The following is a 25,896-nucleotide window of genomic DNA, read 5'->3' as shown; positions in this document are numbered from 1 at the left end:
CCAGGGTAGAGTTTTCTGGGGGCACCTGACACTTTTCTGACATGACCACCCCTTTTTTTTTTTTTTTTTTTTGCAGTTTCTGGCCAGGGCTGGGTTTGAACACACCACCTCCAGCATATGGGGCTGGTGCCCCACTCCTTTGAGCCACAGGCACCACCCACATGACCACCTTTGTTAGAAGCCAGGCTTGGCAATGCCTCGTTCATCCCATGTTTCAAGTGTTTGCAGACCCAGCACCTGGTGCATTTTTCAGAGTGGAGGGAGGATCTGAGTTTGCCTCTCACTATATGCCCAGTAACCCATCCTCACCTTCAACTCCTGCCACTGTGATCTGGGGTGCATTGGGGGACTCTGCTGGCATCTGCTCCCCTCATTCCCCCAGCATCCCTCTCCCATGTGGTGAATGGCAGGGTAATGAGCCCTTCCCTCCATCCAGTCTCACCTGCACTATGTCAGACAGAAATTTCTCATGGGTTCTAAATGTGTTGGCCCCTTTCCATGGTTTCCTGTTCTGACATGCATTTCTCCCTATTTGTATATTCCTTCTCAATTTTGATACAAATTTCTAAAAAGGTGGAGTAATTAATCAAATGTACTCTGGAACCATCTGGAGTCAGAAGTTCACCTAAAGTCTGTTTTAGAAAACTACATCCAGGGCGGCACCTGTGGCTCAAGGAGTAGGGTGCCAGTCCCATATGCCGTAGGTGGCGAGTTCAAACCCAACCCTGGCCAAAAAAAAAACTACATCCAGGTTTGAAACAAGAGGATCCTGCAAAAAAAACAAACAAAAAAAACACATATTAAATCTCTTCTTTCTTGTAGAAGTCTAGTGCTAGAAATCAAAGAAGTCATCCTGAAGGGCTCCTGGGTGCTCATCTTCAATTTCAGCAGCAGATGGCACTGCAGCAACCTGGACAAAGAGCTCTCCCACAGGGCTAGCCCAGGGAATTCTTTAAAAGGAAAGACAGCAGTGATTAGGTAGATTATAGATTATATTCTTGAGGCCCTGCATTTCCAGGCCCCTGCATTTCCACTTAGCAAAATGACTAGTTCATGGAATTCATTACTTCATACAATACAATATTCAAAAGATACTTCTTAATTGCATTAGTTTAGAGGTTATACCCTGATTCTAATTCTGAGATTTCCCTCTGGCATTATTCCCACGTCTTCCTGCACTCCAGTGAGACTGGGGAAGTGATAGAATGTGATTTCAGTAGTTTTAGGGTCCACTGAACATAGAAGAGTCTAGAAAAACAACCAGCAGGTCTACTTGTCCAAAGACAAGCCTAATTTGCAAAGTGCCTTTGAAATGTATGTTTTTCCCCAAATATCTATTAATATAAAAGTAAATAAATTACACAAGACACTTTAAAAATTTTACAAAGCGTTTTTGTGATATAGGAATAGTTTTTGTTATCGTGGTAAGTTAAAAATAAGAGAATATGTTATGAACAGAGCCTAAGTATAATCATGTAAAATAGACGTCAAAAAAAGCCTAGGAATAAACACACACAAACACACACGCACATATCAAAATAGGAACACTCACGCAACAAACATGTACCACACACTTACTCTGTAGGGGGCACTACCCCAAGGGCTGAGGACAGAGCAGCAGACGGGAAACACCGGGTCCTGCTCCCCCACGTTGACAAGAGTGCATTTGGGTGCTGGGACTATAAATACTTTTCTTTTTTATACTTTTCTGGTTTTATGTATTTTCTACAGTGACCATGTATTATATTTATAGTTAAAATAAAACCAAATGATTAAATTTACATTTGTCACATTAGTAGACTTAAAGTATGTTGTAGGTGAATTTCTTTCTCTTCATCCTCTTCTATAAAGTCCCCAGCCCAAGACATGATTTAGAAATTGGTTGGCCAGCAGAGCTAACTGGTGGCAGGAGAATCATAGGAAGTAGAAACTCTTCTTCCCCCAGATTAGCTGGGAAAATTTAATACCACGTCAGAAGAGACGCTTCCTTTGGGGCTTTTAGTGCTCAAAAGAAATTGAGCCAACTGGGTCCACCACTTGGCCACTCAGTTGTCCACAAGTCAGTGGCTCAGCCTCTTACTGCAGTGTTGGGGAGCAGCAATTTCAAGTCTCCACGCATGGGGCGATGGAGCCTCTTGTGCACACACAAGGCTGTGTGGATAATTCCTTCTTTATCCTTCCCAAGTCTATCTTCCAACCAGAGCTGCCTCAGACAGAGGTGACAGGTGGCTGGTTCCTTCCCCCTAACAGGCAACGAGTCTCTAACTGCTCCAGCAAGTGGTACCTAACCAGGGTGCTGTCAAGCTCTTAAATGACTGTGTAAACTGCCTCCCCTCAGCGTGGCTGTGGCGTGGACTCTCTCACTAGATGGCTATGACAGGAGAGAATGGAAATGCAAGACTGACATGAGACGGAGAGAGTGATAATTTTCTATCAAACGTGTATAAAACCATATGGCTCCCAGAAGTCCACAGAGGCGGTTCACACATTTTCAGACCTTCAGTATTCAGCCATACTCAGGGCCCATGCCAAGATTTTGCTCATTCTGTTTAATTCTTAAAACCCCAACCTAAGCCAGGTGCGGTAGCTCACACCTGTAATCCCAGCACTCTGGGAGGCCGAGGCCGGTGGGTCACCTGAGCTCGGATGTTCCAGAGCAGCCTGAGCAAGAGTCAGATGCCATCTCTAAAAATAGAAAAATTAGCCAGGTATTATGGCAGCCACCTGTAGTCCCAGATACTCGAGAGGGTGAGACAATAAGATCACTAGAGCCCAAGAGATTGAGGTTGCTGTAAGCTATGATGATGCCACAGCCCTCTACCCAGGGCAACAGAGAGAAATTCTTTTTTAAAAAAAACAAAACAAAACAAACAACAGACCCAAACTGAATGGTTTCTTCACTAGAGATGAGCGGTGAGATAGAGAAGAGAAAGGGTCATAAGACTAGTAGCACAGAATCTCTCATGACTGAGCTTTCTGCTTAAATTTTTGGGCTCAGTCTCCTCTTTTATAAGCTGAGAGGGTGAATTCAGTGGTATCTATAGTCACTTTCATCTCTTTGCTTTTGAATGTAGCTGACGGTTATGTTTAAAGGGCTGGAGGGCTATCGCCCTCTCTGAAATGATCACATGTCTGAAAATCATGCATAAGAACAAAATGTCTCCTCTTGGCTGCCCTGGGGAAGCTGGGTCTCTGTCAGGCACCCTCTGTCTTGGGTGGAGTGGTTTCTCATCAAAGGAGTCTCTGTAGGATCCACAAGCATTGGTGCAGTTTGATTGCCAACACACGGGACAGAACTCTTCTGTTCCTGCTCTCAAGGTGGGGCTGTTCTTGAAGCTTGGAATTTGCCACTGAGATCAGGGACTGACAAAGTCACACCTAAACACATTTGCCGTTCTTCTCACCAGAGACCACAGCCTGGACAGCAGTTCTGTGGGAAATGTGCCCCATCAGACTGATAGTAGTCTCTGCATTTCCCAGGCCCCATGATGACTGAGTAGGGAAAGGGGGCAGCTGTCCAGAGACCTCTTTTCTCCAAAGTATTTTCTCCAAAGTTAGGGTCAGTCATGTAGCTGCTATAGCTAAATAGCCAACTCCAAGAAACGAGCAACCCCGAGATCACCATGCGACCAAGGAGGGAACCCATGAGGAGAACGCAGAGTTCAGGGGCACTGAATCCACAAGCAAGATCCTGGGTCCTGAACTGCATGCCAAGCCACAGAAGGTTCCAGTGCTCCATAGTAAATGTGGAATGTAAATGTCTTAGCACAATAACTAAAAACATGCCAGGAAGGCTATGTTAACCAGTGTGATGAAAATGTGTCAAACGGTCTATGAAACTAGTGTATGGTGCCCTATGATCCAATTAATGTACACAGCTATGATTTAATAAAAAAAAAAGGAGTGCCCACTTTTATGTAGACCCTGGATGGCATTACTGGCAGAAACTTGATGCTTCTGGAGTTTGCTGACCACATCTCTCTTCAATACAAGCCTTTCCATTTCTGTCCAAATTGAGACACCATAGCTGCTCCACTCTAAGGAAACCACAAAATATAATTCAATGGTCCCCTGATTGAGGCTTGTTTTCTGTGGTTGAATTGATGGTGCAGCTACAGGCTTTGATGTTCGAGTCATGAGGACAACCAGGGAGGACTCGCAGATTGGACTAGGATGGCCACATGGTATGTGGGATGAAGAGGCCACCCAGCCCCTGGCTTTGACAGGAAGCCTGAGGCCCAGAGACTGAGGCGCGCTCTCCAGCCCCCACTCCTCCTCCCCGGCACGCCCACAGTCCCCAAGTCCTTACAATTGCACCTTCTCAAACTTCCCCAACACACCCAATCTCACTGCCTGGGCCACCGTTCTCAGTATTTGCTTTAGGACTAGATGATTACCAAGTCCTAGGGAGTCCTGGAAACTACTTTTTAAAAAATATTTCCAACATAGGGCAGTGCCTCAAAGGAGTAGGGCGCTGGCCCCATATGCTGGAGGTGGCTGTTTCAAACTCAACCCCGGCCAGAAACTGAAAAAAAAAAAAAATAAATAAATAAATAAATAAATAAAAATATTTCCAACAAATGGTTCTGGGACAAACAGGATATCTGTATGCAAATGAGGAAAAATGGACTCTGTGCACACTCCCTATACAAAAAGTAACTCAAAAATGAATCACAGATCTACGATAAGAGCTGAAACCACAAAACTCTTAGAGAAAAATAGGAGTAAATCATCATGACTTTGGATTAGGGAACACCTTCTTAGATGAGATACCAAAAACACAAATGACAAAAGAAAACATAGATGAACAAGTTTCATTGAAATTTAAAACTTTTGTGCTTCAAAGGAAACCATCAGGAAAGTGAACAAACATTTCAATATCAGAAAAAAATGACCTACAGAATTAAAGAAAATATTTACAAGTCATATGTTGGATAAGAGACCTGTGCATTTGGAATGCAAAAAGAACACTTACTGTTCAATGCTAAAAACAAATAATCCAATTTTTTAAAATACACAAAGAATCTGAATAGATATTTCCAATTTTCCAGTCTTCTTTCTTTAATAAGACTGGAAGCACACAGAAAAACATTCAACAGTGTGGGCCATCAAGGAAATACAAACGAAAACTGCAATGGGCTTCCACTTCATGCCAACCGTGATGGCTGGGATCACACCCACTTGACACCCACTCATGCAGGCTGGACATAAGAAATTGGAACCCTCCTGCATTGATGGTGGAAATGTGAGATGATTCAGGGACTTTGAAAAACAGCTTGGTAGTTTTTTAAAAAGTTAAATAGGCGAGTCACAGTGGCTCATGCAGGTAACCCCAGGACTCTGGGAGACCCAGGTGGGAAGACTGCTCCAGGCCAGCAGTGCAATACCAGCCTAAAAAAAGAAAAAGAAAAAAAGACCAGCCTGAGCAAGAAAGAGTGAGACCCTAAATCTATATAAAAATAGAAAAAATTAGCCAGACATTTCTGTGCATGCCTATGGTCCTAGCTATTTAGGAGGCTGAGGCAGGAGGATCCCTTGAGCCCAGGAGTTGGAGGTTGCAATGAGCTATGATGATTCCACTGCACTCTAGGCCAAGCAACAGAGCAAGACCCTGTCTCAGAAAATAATAATAATAATACTAAGTTAAACATAGAGTTACCATATGATCCAGCAGTTCCACTTTTAGTCATATACCCAAGAGAAATGAAAACATACAACCACACAGAAGCTTGTACAAAAAAGTTCATAATATCCAAAAATTAAATATCCAAGCATTCAGTAGCTGATGAATGGATGAATAAAATGTGGTATATCCATATGGTGGAAAAGTATTTGTCAATCAAAAGGAATGAAGTGCTAATCCATGCCACAACACGGATGACTCTTAAAAACATTATCCTAAACGGAAGGAGTCAGTTACAAAAGACCACATATTATATGATTCCATTTATATTAAGCGTCCAGAATGAACAAATCTAGATGGACAGAAAGTGGATCAGTGGATGATTAATTATGGGGTGAGAGTGAGGACCTTGGGGAGTGACAACTGGTGGGTATGAGATTTCTTTGGAGACAATGTCTTAAATAGCGGTATGGCTTTACAACTCTCTACAAGTACTAATATCCACTCAGCATTATACTTTTAATGATTGAAATGTATGCTACATGATTTATATCTTAATGAAACTATTAAAAAGCAATGTTTATTCATCCATTCCTAATTTCTTTTCCTCTAATCTTTTCTCCTTTAAATATCTCTGCATTCTGCTGCCAGCATGGCTTTATAAAAATGCAACTGCTGCCCATGAGACTTCCTGCTTAAATCACTGATGAATTTGTCTCTGATGAATTAAAGACCAAAGCCAGACTCCCAGACATTTCGTTTGGTGCCCTTCCACTTGGACACCACCCAGATGGGCCAGCCCTCCTTCACACCCCGTGAGTCACCGTTGGGAACAGTGGGCCCCTGTCTCTGTAGTTCCCACCCATGCTTCCCTTTATCCTTCCAGAATCAATTCAGGTAGACCCACCTCTACCAGCCAGGCCCAAGGAAGGCTTACCATCTCAGTGTTATCTGCTGTTGTTTTAATATCTGATCGAACCAGTCCGCCTTTCCTTTTCTTCTTTTTTTTTTTTTTTTTGCAGTTTTTGGCTGGGGCTGGGTTTGAACCTGCCACCTCCAGCATAAGGGGCTGGCGCCCTACTCCTTTGAGCCACAGGCACCACCCCCTTTCCTTTTCTTCTTGTCTCTGTCTACATGTTTGTTTTCCAAACACATTATAGAATTAAATTGTTTAGTTAAAAAAAAAAAATATTCCAGCTATAGTTTGGGGGGAGCTCCTCTAAATTTAAAAACAATTCTAGGGAACATTAAAACAATTTGGCTCTTTGTCTCCAAAAACAGGGTCTGTATTTCTTTTTGCTTTATAGTAATGCTCCTCTGTGGAGTTTTTGATCATTTTAGGTCCAGTGGGGTTTTTGAGAAGAGTAAGTGAAATACTGTATATAGCGACCAATAAGAACCCCAAGGATTCAGTCTACAAGTAGTTCCAAGCTCGCTCCCACATATTTCTCTCTTCTGTCACTTCCATTTTTGTTTTTTTTTGTTTTTTTTTTGTAGAGACAGAGTCTCACTTTATGGCCCTCGGTAGAGTGCCGTGGCATCACACAGCTCACAGCAACCTCCAACTCCTGGGCTTAAGCGATTCTCTTGCCTCAGCCTCCCGAGTAGCTGGGACCACAGGCGCCCGCCACAACACCCAGCTATTTTTTTTGGTTGCAGTTCGCCGGGGCCGGGTTTGAACCCGCCACCCTCGGTATATGGGGCCGGCGCCTTACCGACTGAGCCACAGGCGCCGCCCCACTTCCATTTTTGTATTCTAGAAATTTATTATAGAAAATAATTGGACAAAATACAAAACGATGCTTGTACACAGATGCTCATAGTCAAAGTGTTTGTAATAGAAAGCATGGAGGGGGGTGGTGCTCCGTGACAGTGTGCAACTGAAGGTATGTGACAGGGACGTCTGTGCCTGGGGATACGCTTGACAAGTTACTTTGAGCCTTCCGCTAAAAGCAAGCAGGCTGGGGTGGCGCCTGTGGCTCAGTCGGTGGGGCGCCGGCCCCATATGCCGAGGGTGGCGGGTTCAAGCCCGGCCCTGGCCAAACTGCAACCAAAAAATAGCCGGGCGTTGTGGCGGGCGCCAGTAGTCCCAGCTACTCAGGAGGCTGAGGCAAGAGAATCACTTAAGCCCAGGAATTGGAGGTTGCTGTGAGCTGTGTGAGGCCACGGCACTCTACCGAGGGCCATAAAGTGAGACTCTGTCTCTACAAAAAAAAAACAAAAAACAAAAAACAAGCAGGCTGGTTGCCGTGGCTGTCTCCATAATCCCAGCACGTGAGGTACCGTGATGGCAGGATCGCTTGATGCCAGGAGTTTGAGACCAACCTGGGCAACATAGTGAGCCCCGCCCCCCCAATACAAATTGTTTTTTTAATTAGCTGGGTATAGTAAAATGTGTCTGCAGTCTCAGCTTCTTGTGAAGCAGAGGCAGGGGGATGGCTTGAGCTCAGGACTTCAAGGCTATACTGTGCAATGAGCTATGATGTGCCACTGCACTGCAGCCAGGGCAGAAGAGCAAGATCTTGTCTCAAAACAATAAAAGTGTTGAGTGGGATGAAGGAATACAAATTCATCAATGAAATAGCAAACGAGTAAGGAATACGCAGAAGCCAAAAAGAAAATAACAGCTGTACCACAACTTTCCTGAAATAAGCAGAACCCAGAAGTTGCCCGCTAAGTTGCCCGCTGCTCCAAGGTAATTGATGAACTGGCTGAATTTGAACTCTGCCTTTCATAGCTTTATGGGATTTAGGAAGTAGACTAAAAATTCCAGTTTCTTCCTAAGACGAGTAGTTTAATAAGACATGTCTCTTGCATAAAAGAGAATCCTCAAAGATTATATGCTCATTTTATGTATGAACTGGAAATAAATCCAACCCACCCCTCAGGAAACATGGGAAAATTATCAATCTGGAAAGAGCCCTGCATAGAAAAGGGAAAATCCCCCCAGAGAAATAATAATTACCAGCTGGCCCTTTCAAGAGTTAGTAACCCTAATTCATACCACATGGAAGTCTGGAAAAATATCTCCAGACAAGAATTTAGTTTAAAATGGTGTTAAGCTGGCAGTGCCCAACTACCTGGCAGAAAAAAAAAAAATTAAACCTTCTCTAGAAGATCCAGCTCTCACCTAGGTCACAGAGTCTCACAAAGTTTCAAACCATCTAAACTCTCAGAGAAAAAGGTTAAAACAAAATAAAACATAATATATACCTTGAGACAAGGCACTAGGGGAAAGAGCCACAAGGAGCAACACACACCAAAATCAGGCCGGGAAAGACTTCCAACTGTGGAGTGAACAGACACAAAATACAAAATACATATATGCAACAGTTTAAGAAAAAAAGAGGTAGGCAGGGTGTGGTGGCTCCTGCCTGTGATTCTAGCACTCTGGGAGGCCGAGACAGGAGGTTTGCTTCAGCTCTAGAGTTTGAGACCAGCCTGAGCAAGAGGGAAAATCCCATCTCCAATTAAAAAAAAAAAAAAAAAATGAATGAATGAAGAAAACAATGATTAAAAATTTTAAGGAAAGAGAAAATAGGAAAGTTTTCTACCAGATTTGAAAAAGAACTAAGAAATTTAAAAAACAAAATTATTAATTTTAAAAAGTAAATATCTAGATGAAGAGTTTTTCTGTCTATAGCAGTGAAGAATGAAAGAACTGAAATATCATGTGCAAAAAAAAAAATACTCAGATGATAACAGAAAGAGAAGAAAATATGAAACAGAGATTAAGAATCATGTAAGGAGGGTGCAGTGGCTCACACCTATAATCTCAGCACTTTGGGAGGCCAAGGTGGGAGGATCCCTTGAAGCCAGGAGTTTGAGACTAGCCTGGGAAATAGCAAGACCTCATTGCTAATAAAAAAATTGTTTTTAATTGTCCAGGTGCAGTGATGGGCGCCTCTAGTCCTAGCTACTCAGGAGGCTGAGGCAGGAGGATCACTTGAGCCTCGAAGTTGGAGGTACAGTGAGCTATGATCACACCACTGCACTCCAGCCTGTGCAACAGAGTGACACCCTGTTGAATGAAAGAAGGAAGGAAGGGAGGGAGGGAGAGAGAGAGGGAGGGAGGGAGAAACATAAAAGTTTCAGAAAGAAGGAACAGAAATAATGAGGAAGAAGCACACTTCATGTGATAGCATCTGATAATTTTTCAGTCCTGATGAAAAAAATCAATTCATGAAACCCAGTGAATCCCAAATAAGATGAATAGTGAAACTGCAGAACAGCAAACATACAGAAGATCTCAAAAACAGCAACCAGAGAAGAAAAGATAGTCCTTTTTTAAAAGCACAACAATTAAACTTAAAGGTCATTTCTCCACAGAGACTGCACACAGATAAGTCAAACAACAGTGTAATGGTTAATTCAATGGTTACATTGAATTAACCTGGAATTGTATATCAGTTAACTATTTCCAAAGAATGAGCAAAATAAAAGTCTTTTTCGTCAGGGTGTCAGGGGGAGCCAAGGAAGTTTGCCACCAACATTTCCTTTCTAAAATAAATGTAATTTTAAAAGATGGAGATTTTACATCTTTTACATTTACCTGGATGGAGTTGAAATACATCTTCTTAGTGGGCAGCGCCTGTGGCTCAAGAAGTAGGGTGCTGGTCCCATATGCCAGAGGTGGTGGGTTCAAACACAGCCCCGGCCAAAAAAAAAAAAAAAAAAGAAAAAAAAGAGAGAAATACATCTTCTTAGTAAAGTATCACAAAAATGAAAAAATAAATATCAAATGTACTCCATACTAATATGAAATCAATATATAAATAATTACATGCTCATAAGAACAATAAAACACTAATATAGTCCAGTTCGGGAGTAAAGGGAAGGGGGAGGGGGGAGGGGAGGCGATATTTGGCAGAAGGAAGGAGGGCAGGAGGTGGGATCTCACCTAAAGTGCACCTTGGAGGGTGTGTAACACATCCCAGGGTGAGGGGCTCTTCTACAAATGGAACTTTACCCTGAAAGTGAGAACAATGTCACCTAAAAATTGGACCTGCATATTAATTTTCAATAATTACTCAAAAAATAAAACTAAAATAAATGTAAAGAATGTTTTTACAAAGAAGAGACAGCATCTCAGTTGAAGGCCTGAAACAAAGGATGGTGATCAAAGAATAATTATACTATTAATAATATTCTGTGGTTTTAGAAATAAAAATAGAGCTAATTTACCTGCTGACAAAAGGCTATAATCCAGGAAGACTTATAGTGAAGGTATTCAACAGTTTTTCTGTTGCTCAGAAGGAGAATAGAAGTATGAAATAATAAATTTTACACTTTGAAAACCAGAATGTACATGTCAAATTTTCTGGGGCAGCCTTAAAATAATAGATAAGGGGTTGTAAACAGAATAGATAGAGGAAAAGAACGAGGAATAAGAAAATACAAACAACAGAAAGACAAGAAAGAAGAGAAAAAATAAGAAAAGTAGAACATATTAAAAATAAAATAATTTTACACATATGTGCGTATATGTGAATAATTTTAAAGAATCTAAATGATCCATCTAAGAGAAAAAATATTGACAGGCTAGATTTACTTTAAAAAGTAAATGGTAGGGGGAGGAGCAAGATGGCGGCCGAGTAACAGCTTCCTTGCATCTGGGCACCCTGAGTCTGGGGAGATAGGACTCCAGGCATCTCTGGCTGGTGGGATCTGCCTATCATCACCCCTGCGAGGATACAGGGAGTCAGCGAGAGACTTCTGGACCCCAAGAAGAGGACTAAAACAGTGGAAAAACGGCAAGTGATCGCGTATGTTAAATCCATCCAAACCCGCCCGCAAATGTAAGTTCAGTAGCAGCGAGACTGCAAACCAGAAAGGCCTTACTTGTGAACTGTTTCGGTGTCTTTGGACTTGGCACTCAGTTGAACTGCCTTGGGAAGAGCCTGAGCGGAAGTGCGGAGAACTTTGGCTGTTGTCTAGGGCCCCAGTCTGAGCTGCTGAGCCAGACAGAGCTAATAGTGTTTGGCTGTGGGTCACAGGGAGCCATAGTGAGCGATCTGCCCTGGCAAGCTCCGCCCTCAGGGTGGCAAAGCTAGAATCGGGTGGGTGCTGGTAACCCAGCGACCGAGTAGCCTAAGGGCGGGGTCTGAGCCGCCTTGCAGCCCTAAAACTCAGGGGCAGAGTGAGACCAGTTTTGGCACACTGGGTAAGTGCATAGCCACTTCAGCAGTGATTCCAGCGACAAGCACTTTCCTGGGAAAGCTTCTGCTCAGCAAGTTTACAAGTTCAAAGTGCCTTTTAGTGGGCTGAAGAGAGATTTAGGGTGTCTACCTGCTAGGGTTTGAGAAATCAGCAGCCTCCAGTCATATCAGAACTGTGATTAACATCTCATACCCCAGAAGACCATGTGTTGCCCAGACAATATTCAATAACATATACATACTGCTTTGTTCTGGTTGTGTTTTTTTTCTGTTTTTTTGGTTTGGTTGTTTTTCTGTTTATTTTGATGTTGGTGATGTTGTTCTGTTTTTTAATTTCAATCTTTTCCATACAGATTTTTTTCTTTCTCAATTTTTCTAGTGTAATTATAATTTCCCATTGCTGCCTTTTTCAATAACTAGAACTTCATATTTGTTAGTGTTTCTAACACTATTATTTGGATTTTCACCCAATTTTATCCCGTAAAGTTTTCTGTTTGCTTGTTTTGGTTTGATTTATAGCATTTTTGTCTTTCTTCTCTACTTGGGGAAGGTGGGGCACTGTATCCGACCAGGTTAGCAAAGAGCTGCTGACCTCAAGGGAACCACCCAACTGGGCACCCCCAGAAGGTGGAGTTTTTTTTAAGGTTGTGTCAAAGTACCCTACTGTACACCTATATTGCTCTGTCTCCCTCTTTCTGTGCCTCTCTTCTTTTTGTCAATATTCCTTTTACCCACCCCCTCTCCTTTCTCTATTTTTCTTTTTTTTTTCTTATCACTCGGTCCTCCTTTCTTTCATCCCTTTTTTGCTCTTCAACCTTATCACCCTTCTGGTCCTGTAACCCTTAGTCCACAGGCACGAGAACTTAAAGAGCAAGAGGAAATGCAAGGAAAATTAGGGCAAGGAAACAGAAAAAATAAATCACTCATGAGGAAGAATCAGCAGAAAACTCCAGGCAACATGAAGAACCAGTCCAGAACAACCCCGCCAAGGGACCACGAGGTAGCTACTGCAGAGGATTCCACCTATAAAGAAATGTTAGGAATGACAGAAAGGGAACTTAGAATACACATGTTGCAAACAATGAAAGAAATGATGGAAACAATGAAGGAAACTGCTAATGAAGTGGAAAATAACCAAAAGGAAATCCAAAAACAGAATCAAATAAGAGATGAACGATATGAAGAATATAAAACGGATATAGCAGAGCTGAAGGAAATGAAACAGTCAATCAGGGAACTTAAAGATGCAATGGAGAGTATCAGCAACAGGTTAGACCATGCAGAAGAAAGAATTTCAGAGGTAGAAGACAAAGTTTTTGAGATAACTCAGATAGTAAAAGAGGCAGAAAAGAAGAGAGAGAAAGCAGAACGTTCCCTGTCAGAATTATGGGACTTTATGAAGCGTTCCAACATATGAGTTATAGGAATTCCAGAAGGGGAAGAAGAATGCCCCAGAGGAATGGAAGCCATACTAGAGAATATTATAAAAGAAAATTTCCCAAAAATCACCAAAGATTCTGACACACTGCTTTCAGAGGGCTATCGGACCCCAGGTCGCCTCAACTCTAACCGAGCTTCTCCAAGACACATTGTGATGAACCTGTCCAAAGTCAAGACAAAAGAAAAGATTCTGCAAGCTGCTGGGAGTAAGCGCCAGTTGACCTACAGGGGCAAATCCATCAGAGTGACCGCAGACTTCTCTAATGAAACTTTCCAAGCAAGAAGACATTGGTCATCTACCTTTAATCTACTTAAACAGAACAATTTCCAGCCCAGAATTCTGTACCCTGCTAAGCTAAGCTTCAAAATTGACGGAGAAATCAAATCATTTACGGATATACAAACATTGAGGAAATTCGCCACAACAAGACCACCCCTACAGGAAATATTTCAACCTGTTCTGCACACTGACCACCACAATGGATCAGCAGGAAAGTAAGAACTCAGAAATTAAAGGACAGAACCTAACCTCCACACTGATGCAAAAGATAAAAATAAGCAATGGACTCTCACAAAATAAGACGAATAGAATACTACCACACTTATCAATTATCTCAATAAATGTTAATGGCTTGAATTCCCCACTGAAGAGACACAGATTGGTTGACTGGGTTAAAAAACACAAGCCATCTATTTGCTGTCTGCAAGAAACACACCTGGCTTCAAAAGAAAAATTAAAGCTCCAAGTCAAGGGTTGGAAGACAATTTTTCAGGCAAATGGCATTCAGAAGAAAAGAGGAGTTGCAATCTTATTTTCAGATACATGTGGATTTAAAGCAACTAAAGTCAAAAAAGACAAAGATGGTCACTTTATATTGGTCAAGGGAAAAATACAACAAGAAGACATTTCAATTCTAAATATTTATGCACCCAATTTAAATGCTCCCAGATTCTTGAAACAGACCTTACTCAGTCTGAGCAATATGATATCTGATAACACCATAATAACAGGGGACCTTAACACTCCTCTTACAGAGCTGGACAGATCCTCTAAACAGAAATGAAACAAAGATATAAGAGATTTAAATGAGACCCTAGAACAACTGTGCTTGATAGACGCATATAGAACACTCCATCCCAAAGATAAAGAGTATACATTCTTCTCATCACCCCATGGAACATTCTCCAAAATTGATCATATCGGGCGGCGCCTGTGGCTCAGTGAGTAGGGCGCCGGCCCCATATGCTGAGGGTGGCTGGTTCAAACCCAGCCCCGGCCAAACTGCAACAAAAAAATAGCCGGGCGTTGTGGTGGGCGGCTGTAGTCCCAGCTGCTCGGGAGGCTGAGGTAAGAGAATCGCGTAAGCCCAAGAGTCAGAGGTTGCTGTGAGCCGTGTGACGCCACGGCACTCTACCCGAGGGTGGTACAGTGAGACTCTGTCTTTACAAAAAAAAAAAATTGATCATATCCTGGGACACAAAACAAATATCAACAGAATCAAAAGAATTGAAATTTTACCTTGTATCTTCTCAGACCATAATGCACTAAAGGTGGAACTCAACACTAACAAAAACGCTCGACCCCACACAAAGGCATGGAAATTAAACAATCTTCTGTTGAATAACAGATGGGTGCAGGAAGAAATAAAACAGGAAATCTTTAACTTCCTTGAGCATAACAACAATGAAGACACAAGCTACCAAAACCTGTGGGATACTGCAAAAGCAGTTTTGAGAGGAAAATTCATTGCTTTAGATGCCTACATCCGAAAAACAGAAAGAGAGCGCATCAACAATCTCACAAGAGATCTTATGGAATTGGAAAAAGAAGAACACTCTAAGCCTAAACTCAGTAGAAGAAAAGAAATATCCAAAATCAAATCAGAGATCAATGAAATTGAAAACAAAAGAATCATTCAGAAAATTAATGAAACAAGGAGTTGGTTTTTTGAAAAAATAAATAAAATAGATAAACCATTGGCCAGACTAACGAGGAATAGAAAAGTAAAATCTCTAGTAACCTCAATCAGAAATGATAAAGGGGAAATAACAACTCATCCCACAGAGATACAAGAGATCATCTCTGTATACTACCACAATCTCTATGCCTAGAATTTCACAATGTGAAGAAAATGGATCAATATTTGGAATCACACCTTCTCCCTAGACTCAGCCAGGAAGAAATAGAGCTCCTGAACAGACCAATTTCAAGCACTGAGATCAAAGAAACAATAAAAAATCTTCCAACCAAAAAATGCCCTGGTCCAGATGGCTTCACTCCAGAATTCTATCAAACCTTCAAGGAAGAGCTTATTCCTGTACTGCAGAAATTATTCCAAAAAATTGAGGAAGAAGGAATCTTCCCCAACACATTCTATGAAGCAAACATCACCCTGATACCAAAACCAGGAAAAGACCCAAACAAAAAGGAGAATTTCAGACCAATATCACTCATGAATATAGATGCAAAAATTCTCAACAAAATCCTAGCCAACAGATTACAGCTTATCATCAAAAAAGTCATTCATCATGATCAAGTAGGCTTCATCCCAGGGATGCAAGGCTGGTTTAACATACGCAAGTCCATAAACGTTATCCACCATATTAACAGAGGCAAAAATAAAGATCACATGATCCTCTCAATAGATGCAGAAAAAGCATTTGATAAAATCCAGCATCCTTTTCTAATTAGAACACTGAAGAGTATAGGCATAGGTGGCACATTTCTAAAACTGATTGAAGCTATCTATGACAAACCCACAGCCAATATTTTACTGAATGGAGTAAAACTGAAAGCTTTTCCTCTTAGAACTGCAACCAGACAAGGTTGTCCTCTGTCTCCTTTACTATTCAGCGTAGTGCTGAAAGTTCTAGCCAATACAATTAGGCAAGACAAGGAAATAAAGGGAATCCAAATGGAAGCAGAGGAGGTCAAACTCTCCCTCTTTGCTGACAACATGATCTTATACTTAGAGAACCCCAAGGACTCAACCACAAGACTCCTAGAAGTCATCAAAAAATACAGTAATGTTTCAGGATATAAAATCAATGTCCACAAGTCAGTAGCCTTCGTATATGCCAAGAACAGTCCAGATGAGAAGCTAATTAAGGACACAACTCCCTTCACCATAGTTTCAAAGAAAATGAAATTCCTAGGAATATACCTAACGAAGGAGGTGAAGGATCTCTATAAAGAAAATTATGAAATCCTCAGAAAGGAAATAGCAGAGGACATTAACAAATGGAAGAACATACCATGCTCATGGACAGGAAGAATCAACATTGTTAAAATGTCCATACTTCCCAAAGCAATTTACCTATTCAATGCCATTCCTATCAAAATACCAACATCGTACTTTCAAGATTTGGAAAAAATGATTCTGTGTTTTGTATGGAACCAGAAAAAACCCCGTATAGCTAAAGCAGTTCTTAGTAATAAAAATAAAGCTGGGGGCATCAGCATACCAGATTTTAGTCTGTACTACAAAGCATAGTGGTCAAGACAGCATGGTACTGGCACAAAAACAGAGACATAGACACTTGGAATCGAATTGAAAACCAAGAAATGAAACTAACTCTTACAACCACCTAATCTTCGATAAATCAAACAAGAACATACCTTGGGGGAAAGACTCCCTATTCAATAAATGGTGTTGGGAGAACTGGATGTCTACATATAAAAGACTGAAACAGGACCCACACCTTTCCCCACTCACAAAAATTGATTCAAGATGGATAAAAGACTTAAATTTAAGGCATGAAACAATAAAAATCCTCCAAGAAAGCATAGGAAAAACACTGGAAGATATTGGCCTAGGGAAAAACTTCATGAAGAAGACTGCCATGGCAATTGCAACAACAACAAAAATGAACAAATGGGACTTCATTAAACTGAAAAGCTTCTGTACAGCTAAGGAGACAACAACCAAAGCAAAGAGACAACCTACACAATGGGAAAGGATATTTGCATATTTTCAATCAGACAAAAGCTTGATAACTAGGATCTATAGAGAACTCAAATTAATCCACATGAAAAAAGCCAACAATCCCATATATTAATGGGCAGGAGACATGAATAGAACCTTCTCTAAAGATGACAGACGAATGGCTAACAAACATGAAAAAATGTTCATCATTTCTATATATTAGAGAAATGCAAATCAAAACAACCCTGAGATATCATCTAACCCCAGTGAGAATGGCCCACATCTCAAAATCTCAAAACTGCAGATGCTGGCATTGATGTGGAGAGAAGGGAACACTTTTACACTGCTGGTGGGACTGCAAACTAGTACAACCTTTCTGGAAGGAAGTATGGAGAAACCTCAAAGCACTCAAGCTAGACCTCCCATTTGATCCTGCCATCCCTTTACTGAGCATCTACCCAGAAGGAAGAAAATCCTTTTATCATAAGGACACTTGTACTAGACTGTTTACTGCAGCTCAATTTACAATCGCCAAAATGTGGAAACAGCCTAAATGCCCACCAACCCAGGAATGGATTAACAGGCTGTGGTATATATACACCATGGAATACTATTCAGCCATTAAAAAAAATGGAGACTTTACATCCTTCGTATTAACCTGGATGGACGTGGAAGACATTATTCTTAGTAAAGCATCACAAGAATGGAGAAGCATGAATTCTATGTACTCAATTTTGATATGAGGACAATTAATGACAATTAAGGTTATAGGGGGGAGGAAAAGCAGAAAGAGGGAAGGAGGGAGGGGGGAGGGGGGTAGGGCCTGGTATGTGTCACACTTTATGGGGGCAAGACATGATTGCAAGAGGGACTTTGCCTAACAATTGCAATCAATGTAACCTGGCTTATTGTACCCTTAATGAATCCCCAACAATAATAAAAAAAAAAAAAAGAAGATAGAAGAAAAAAAAAAAGAAAGAAAGAAATGCCATGAGCAGCAGGCAGGGTGTGGCGCCCCAGCAGCACCCCAAGCATCCCCTAGCACCCCGAGAATCCCCCTGCCCACAGCATCCCCCCAGCAGCGAGTCCCCCAGCATCCCCACAGCACCCCCCAGCATTCCCCTGCCTGCAGCATCCGCCCCCGCAGCAGCCCCCCACAGCATCCTCCCAGCAGAGAGGAGCACCCGGGACCTCTGGAAAGATGTGTCTTGGGGGGCAGCCTCCTGTAGGCTGAGCAGGGCAGCCACGTTCTAGTGCAGTAACTGTCTACTGTAGGAGAATTTCTGGCCTGGCTGCACATCTCAAGTCTAAGCCAGAGGCAAGACCTATGAAGATTTCCACTCTGAGTGGTTCCCAGCAGCTGGGTCACTGTACTGAGACACTATCAGTCCTATGAACTGCTCCCCGGGAGGTAAACCTGTCCTCCAGCATCTCCAAGTGTGGCTCTGCCCTCCACCCTGCGGGGTGCTGATCCACAATCCTGTTTCCACACCCATGTGCTCAGAGCTCTTCCTGCAGAGCAGCCTTGATTGATATTTCAGCAAACCCTGGGCTACCCTGTCTAGTTCACAGGACTAACACAGATGTGTCCTTATTTCAACAGGAATCCAAAAGAGGAGCTCAAAGTAGATTGCTGTTTTGAGTTGTTTTCCTAACTCAAACTCCAAGGTCTTGTAACAGTTTATTTTGCCCCAATAGATATTTTTTCCCATGTATATGAGTGTGTGGCTATTGACATTGAATTTCACATTAACATTAGAAAATATATTTTTTAAAGTGATTTCTTTTCTTTTCTTTCCTTTTTTTGAGGCGTAGTCTCACTCTGTCACTCTGGTTAGAGACTCTTTGTGTCATAGCTCACAGCAACCTCAAACTACTGGGTTAGAGCAATCCTCCTGCCTCAGCCTCCCAAGTAGCTGGGACTATAGGCTCCCATCACCATGCCCAGCTATTTTTTTCTATGTTTAGTAGAGATGGGGGTCTTTCTCTTGCTCAGCTGGAAATATCTTATATAAGAAAATGTATTTCCAGCCTAAATTGACATTGCAAATATAAGGGGTTATGGATTGCCTAGCCTCAATTGAAAAATCTGAAATCTGAAATACTCCAAAATTTGAAACTTTTTGAGTAGGCACGTAACACTCAAAGGATCTGCTCATTGGAACATTTCAGATTTCAGACTTTTGGAATAGGGATGCTAAACTGGTGCTAAGCACGTGAGGCAAATATTCCAACTGAAAAAGTACAAAATCCAAAACTATTCTGGTCCCAGGCAGTTCAGATAACAGGTATCCCGGCTGTTCTGCTGTTGTGAAAGTTGTTATTATAGCTCAGCACCCGTAGCTCAGTGGTTAGGGTGCCAGCCACATGTGCCGAGGCAGGCAGGTTTGAACTTGGCCCAGGCCAGCTAAACAACGACAACAACAACAAAAATAGCCGGGTGTTGTGGCGGGCACCTGTAGACCCAGTTACCTGGGAGGCTGAGGCAAGAGAATTGCTTAAGCCCAAGAGTTTGAGGTTGCTGTGAGCTGTGATGCCACAGCTCTCTACCGAGGGTGACAAAGACTCTGTCTCGAAAAAAAGAAAGTTGTTATTGTTTTAGTAAAGCTGGGTGAGGGGAGGAGGAGACGGCTGAATTCACATCTAATGGGTATGAACTACTGGGATAGTGTGCACACTTAGAACTTTGCCTCAAACTGCACAAAAGTCATCCATGCAACCAAAACCTCTATACCCCCATAATATTCTGAAATAATAAAAAAGTTATTGTTGTTGATGCTATTCATTTATTTATGCAATAAACATTATCTGAGATTCACTGTGTACCAGGCATCATGATATAAAGGAGGACCACATGGTTCTTTACAGACTATTGGAGAAGGTAGACGGGAAAATGTATAAATATCCTGGAGTGGCAAGTGTCGCAAGAAAGGCTGAGTAAAGTACCACACTCTGAAGGAAAGTGACAAACTCTGAACTCAGCCTCACTGAAGAACTAACTGGTGAGCAGAGGCTTGAGAACTGGGTGAAGACTTGAGGAGGGAAGACCCATCTGTGTTAAGGTCACAGCACATCTCTTGGTGACACTGGAGCCTGGAGTGTGAGCAGGTGAGCAGAGAGGAGAGACATGAATAGTCAATGCAGGCTGATTAGCAGAACCAAGAAGGCTGTAAAGAATGAGGTGTTCCAATTCCAAGTGCACGCTCCCTCCTCAGCTGCACACCCCAGGTGCTGCTGGGACCAGGCAGGAGGTGAGCATTGCCCAAAGGGTAGATCTCAAGCTTCTGATCTGTCCTCTGCCCAAATGATTCTGCCTTAACCATTTACATATGAGTTTTCATGAGAGATTTTAACTCTGAAAAAGATTTCATGAATAAAAAAAAAAATTAGAAAATAACTGCTATAGGTAATAAAAGTCTAGCAGATTTTTTTTTTAACTGTGCGCACGTATGGCCACATTTGTATTTAGAAAACATTAAGTGTGTTGAGGCAGGTCACACAGCAGGTGAGAACATGGATCTTGGTGTCAGATAGTCTGGGCTCAGGTCTTGTCCCTTCATAGCTAAGTGATCCTGGGAAAGTCACCTCCTCTCTTGTTTTAGAGATAAGTCCCTAAGCTCTGGAATGCTGCAAAGCTCAAATGAGACAATGCAGATGATGGTCCCCAGCACACTACTGGGGTGGGGAGCATGCCAGGAAGGGGCTGGGGTATTAAGTGTCATTAATAAGCCTGGGGGGAGGGGGGATGAATAATTGAATGACAGGGGCTTTAAGCAAGGGTCTGACCCACTACTGCACTCTTAAATGTCAGCCATAATTAACTGCAGGACAGAAGTGGAGACCCGAGAGAAGGAAAGAAGCCAGAAAGCTTGGAGAAAGAGGAAGGGGAGCCACAGGGCAGCAGCTCCCAGGCCACTTCAGGAAGCCTAGGGACTCCTGGGACAAAGAGGTCATGTCTGTGTGGCTCAGCCTGAAACGGGACAATTCCCTGTGTCCTCAGGGAGCCTCATCCTCAAGCTCTGTTACCTCATTCTCCAACTACAGAAAGCAAAGAGGCTAACGGACCAAAAGAACACCACCCTGAGACGAAACCCACACGGCAGCTTAACAGTCACGGGAGCTCCGTCTGAAGAGGACAGAAGACTACCAGGCGGAGGGAACATCGGCCGGGGCGCCCACCTGCCATGCCCACCTTGTGGAGGAGGAGCCCGGCCCCATGTCCAATCCTTTCCTGCCCTCTGCCTTCCTTTCCTCAGCTCCTTCTGCATCTGCAGTACCCAGGATGGGATGAAGCTGGAAAGGCTGCAAGCCCAGGGCCAGGCTGCAACCCCAGGTGCACCCAGCACTGTAGAGACAGGACAAGTGACATCCCTCCACCCCCACCTCCTGAAGCTGCTTCCTTCTGTATCTAACTGTGCGACGCGGTGGCACAGTGATTCTTGCCCGGGGGACTCCGGCTTCATCCCTTGTCATCATCCCAGCACCACTTCCAAATGTGAAAGTAAGTCCAACCAAGACCCTTCCCATTCAGGCTGGAGAGGCCAGCCTCCTGCCTCAGGTGACGGCCACCGGCCAGCAGCCTCCTGAGGGACATTCACTCACCTGGTGCCCACCTACCTCCCTATGCATAGTCCCCCAGGGCTGCCACCTCCCTCGCTTCTCTCTCCAGCTGCCCAACAGGGACCGCAGCACCATTTATCCCTGGACAGCCTGTGGCTCAGGCCTGGGTCCAAGCTGGGAAGGAATGAGAAATGGACCCTCCTTTCTCAGCCTCCGAGTCAGCTCCCCGGCTCCAGTGGGTGGGATGCTGTGAGTCAGATGCTGCACTCACCACCTGCTCTGGACAGGTGACTCAGAGTGAATGTGGCCAACCTGGCACAGAGCTGCTCGAAGACTCCCGACCTGAGTCATCTGACTTCTCCACATGAAAAGGCTTGGTCCAAACCGGGGGCTGCCAACAAAGCAACAAAGTCCACCATCTGCTGGGCTGGACCTGCAGAGAACACCCGGGAGCAAACCCAGCCAAGAGCCATAGAGCCACAGTGAGGGGCCCTGGCCCAGCCCAGCCCTCTCTGGCTTCTTTGGACAACATGGAAGTGACCAGGAGAGCAGGAATGTCACAAACATTACTTGGTGCCAACAGCTTGCTTGGCACACTGGTAGGAGCCTGCCATAAATGTCATCACACGCCCCTGCCATCAGTGCAGTGAATATGTGTACCCATTTTAAAGGCTGAGAAGGCCACTACACATGAGTTCATCAAGCCCCTTCTATGCACTGTGCTTAGTGACCCTGGGTCAGACAATGAGAGGCTCAGCACAGCCCACTGCACAGAGCCCCTTCTATGTGCTGGGCTTAGTGACCCTGGGTCAGACAATCAGAGGCTCAGCACAGCTGAGCAGTTTCCAAGGTCACACAGCCAGCAACTTATCAAGCCAGGAGTAATCCAGATCCACCTGACCCTGCAGCCCAGGCTCTGTCCCGTCATCTCATGTCCTGTCTTTGCTGGACTGGCCCAGAAGCAACACTGGTTCTCAGAAGCTCTTGCAACTCAGCGGTTCTCCATCTGGTCCTCCGCTCACTGCATGGCCACCATCAGCCAGAAACGCAGCTCTCACACTGCAGCCTAGACCTGCAGATGGGAGCCCTGAGGTGGGCCTGGCTCCCACTGCCACAGGCCCTCCTCGTGCCATGGTGCACACTCAGGTCTGAGCACCAAGGGTCCAGCTCACATGGAACGTGTTGAAGACCACAGCAGAAAAGGACAGGACACTGCTGCGGGTCCCATCAGCATCACCTCATGTGACCAGAGTGCCTTCCCCACACCACATATCTCTTTGTAGAACCTAGTCTTGTGGTGACATTTAACCCATCTGCCCCCCATAAGACATCCCACACATCTCTCCTAAGTGCGGCCTCTGTGAGCTGTTCCTATGAGCCAGGCGGGAACTTTCGTGTGGTCTTCTGTTCTAAAGAATGGAATGTTTTCCAACACTCACCACCAAATGCTTCAGAATTTCCTGAGGGCTTTAATGAGAGTGTGGGTGCAACCTGTAGGAGGCCTGTGAAATTCCATGTCAGGCTGTGGAGGTCCATCCTCTGATTGAGAACCCAGGCCCAGGGTCACGAGGGCAGTGTGGGGGAAGGGAGCATTCTGGGGACAAAGCTGCCTTTGTCAGTGGGCACAGGGGACACAGGGGGCAGCTCCACATTGCAGGGTTGTATCTGAGTACAGAGGAGGAATTTCCAAATTGCGGGAAGTGGGGGGTTCTCTGAGTGCCGCCTGCCCTGCTCACACCCACAGCTTCCCTCACAGTTGCCTGGACACAGCACAGCCTGGGCAGGCATTGGCCACCACAGCTATCTTGCTCTGGCAGAAAGGGTAGGGAGATTCTCTCCTAAACCCAGGGAGTTCAGCCTTGTCCTTCCTAAATGTGAGACCCGTGAGGGCCCCACAGCCTCCCTCCTGCACCAGGTGTAGACCCTCCCTTGTCACATGTGCCCAAATCCACTTCCTGCCTCTCGTTCTATTTTCAGATGTGTTTTTCTCATTCTCAGAATGAGAATTTATTCCAAAATGTAGTTGGGACCTCGCAAACCCTTACTGACACAGGGTAGTTTTCACTTCAAGGTGGAAACTCTGCCACACCTGTGTCCTTCAGGGCCTCTTGCAGAAAAAGAAGAGTATCCTCTTCAGCCCCACACCTGCTAGGCCAGCTCACTACCTGCTCAAGACGGGGCAGAAGATGCAGCTGGCAGAGCCCGGCCTGGGTGAGAGCTGGGAAGTCCAAGCACCACTTCGACCTTATTCAAGGCCTTCCTATGTGATCTGGGCTGTGTCAGCTTTAGGTGTGTATCTGCCCAATGACATTATAAACTCCTAGCACACAGTGTTATTAGGGAAGGAGATAATAGAGAGGGGAAGCAGCCTGCTAACAGATCTGCAAATGTGTGGTGACAGACGGCCATGTGCTCCTCTCATTGTTGTTTTAATTTTCCCTTAGCATGAAAACTGATCAAATTGTGCCTCTGTGTGACGCTTCCCATTGTACTCATGTAGGTGCACGTGCACACACACACACGCATCTACTTTTTCAAATTTAAGAATAGCTACCATTTGCAGATAGCTTTCCATGTGTTACACACTCAGATGAGCATTTTATTTCATTCTCTGAGCCACTCTGTTCTGCAAGTATGTTCTATCTTTATATCCATTTTACAGGTTGAGTGACTAAAACTCAGAGTGCAAGCCGTGGGTCTTTCTAGGGTGCACAGCTGCTGGGTGGCACAAGGGCACGTGAAACCACATCTGTGTGCCTCCAAGCCTCTGCATCCAGCCACAGGCAATGCTGCCTGGGAAGTCTGGGAAGAGGCGGGTGTCTCAGGGAGAATGCAGCTTCCAACCCATGGGGCTCTCAAATCTATTCAACAAGATTCTGATGCCTGCTTAAGTCTCATAACCAAAACCCTACAGTTTCTTCTGATAGCCCCCTTTCTAATCACAAAAGTAACACATATTTGTTACGGTAAGTGAAAATATTCAGAAAGAAAAAGAAAAAGCTTGTTCTTTCTAAAACAAAAGAACAGGGTCAAACAAAATAAAGAGGCTTGGAGTGAACAATATGGGGGCCCGGGCCTCTCAGCTAGCCAGGTCTGTGAACTCGGGCAGCTCCTTTTACCTTTCTGGGCCCCAGTTTCCATGTTGACACAACAGAAACATATAACTCAACAATTGAGGAGGGCTGCACAGGAGTCTGAGCATCGAGCTGTCTCACTTTCTTTAAAATGCCTCAGAAATTCTGTATGCTGTGAACTTTAGGTCATGAGACCTATGAGATAAAGAGAAATATCAAAAGAAAGACACTTTGATGACATTCAGCACGTGTAGGGTAATAGGGCAACAGCTCTGATGGCCATTCCAGAAAAGGAGTTCCAGAATTGCTCTGAAAGGTAGACTAGGCACTGGCATCGGTGTGTAGCCTCCCCAGGGGAGCACTTTGAAGGTGACCATAGTGATACTCAGCAGTGAGGTATGTAGCTCTTTTCCTAGGATGAGTTCCAGAACTTCATTGTCTAACCTGGTATATTTCCACAGTGTGGAATATAATTTAACAATTTTAACTAGACCCACAGTATCACAATCTAACTAACAAATCCTCTACCCATTTACACTTTCAACTAACAGAGAAGGTGGATTAAATTCTCCCGGTTGAGAGAATTCTCTCTCAACCGGGAGAATTTAATCCTCTGCCCTCATTTATGGATGCAGACACTGAGACCCAGAGAGATCAGATGTCCAAGAAGTGCATGTCCGAGGTTGTGCAGTCAGGAGTTGTTGGTTTCTTGACTCTGACTCCAGGGCTCATCCCCTTTCCCCTGGACCCATGCTCAGATCCAAACCAAAGGTCTTCATTTCATATAAGGGCTCTGGCTGACTTCACATAGACCATGCTGCTCTCTGTCTGGTCTTCCCTTCTTTTAACTTGCCCTTCTGGGCTTGCATCCTTTCAAAATGGTTTATTCCATGACCTCTACACTACTCAGTTACACCAAGCCACTGCAGCCAGTCCCAATGGGGCATGCACTGTGCATGCATGTGGCCACTACTCGCAAAATCTCTCCAACCCTCATCTTCCCCTGAGTTCTAACTCTTTTTTTCCTACCACCTGCTTACATCTTCTAACTGATATTTCAAAAGTAACACTGCCAAACAGTACTCTTGATTACCGTCCCTCCTACAACAAAACTT

General features: G+C 43.9%; 2 protein-coding genes across 2 annotated transcripts in view; both read right to left on the bottom strand.

Annotated features, from left to right (window-relative positions):
• The window catches only part of LOC128589157 (pro-interleukin-16-like), an 82,498-nt gene extending 60,350 nt beyond the window's left edge, over positions 1–22,148 (bottom strand). Inside the window, 2 exon segments of the mRNA XM_053596072.1 lie at positions 21,765–21,881; positions 21,979–22,148. Coding sequence (XP_053452047.1) covers positions 21,765–21,842 — 78 coding nt within the window. The 5' untranslated portion in view covers positions 21,843–21,881; positions 21,979–22,148.
• LOC128588739 (uncharacterized) overlaps positions 1–25,896 on the bottom strand; it is a 90,210-nt gene that overhangs the window by 13,929 nt on the left and 50,385 nt on the right. The gene's annotated exons all lie outside the window — the stretch shown is intronic.

Source organism: Nycticebus coucang, chromosome 6, assembly GCF_027406575.1.
Source record: "Nycticebus coucang isolate mNycCou1 chromosome 6, mNycCou1.pri, whole genome shotgun sequence".
In the NCBI taxonomy this organism is placed as follows: Eukaryota; Metazoa; Chordata; class Mammalia; order Primates; family Lorisidae; genus Nycticebus; species Nycticebus coucang.
Note: the sequence above shows the minus strand (reverse complement) of the source record. Positions and strands in the feature narration are given on the sequence as shown.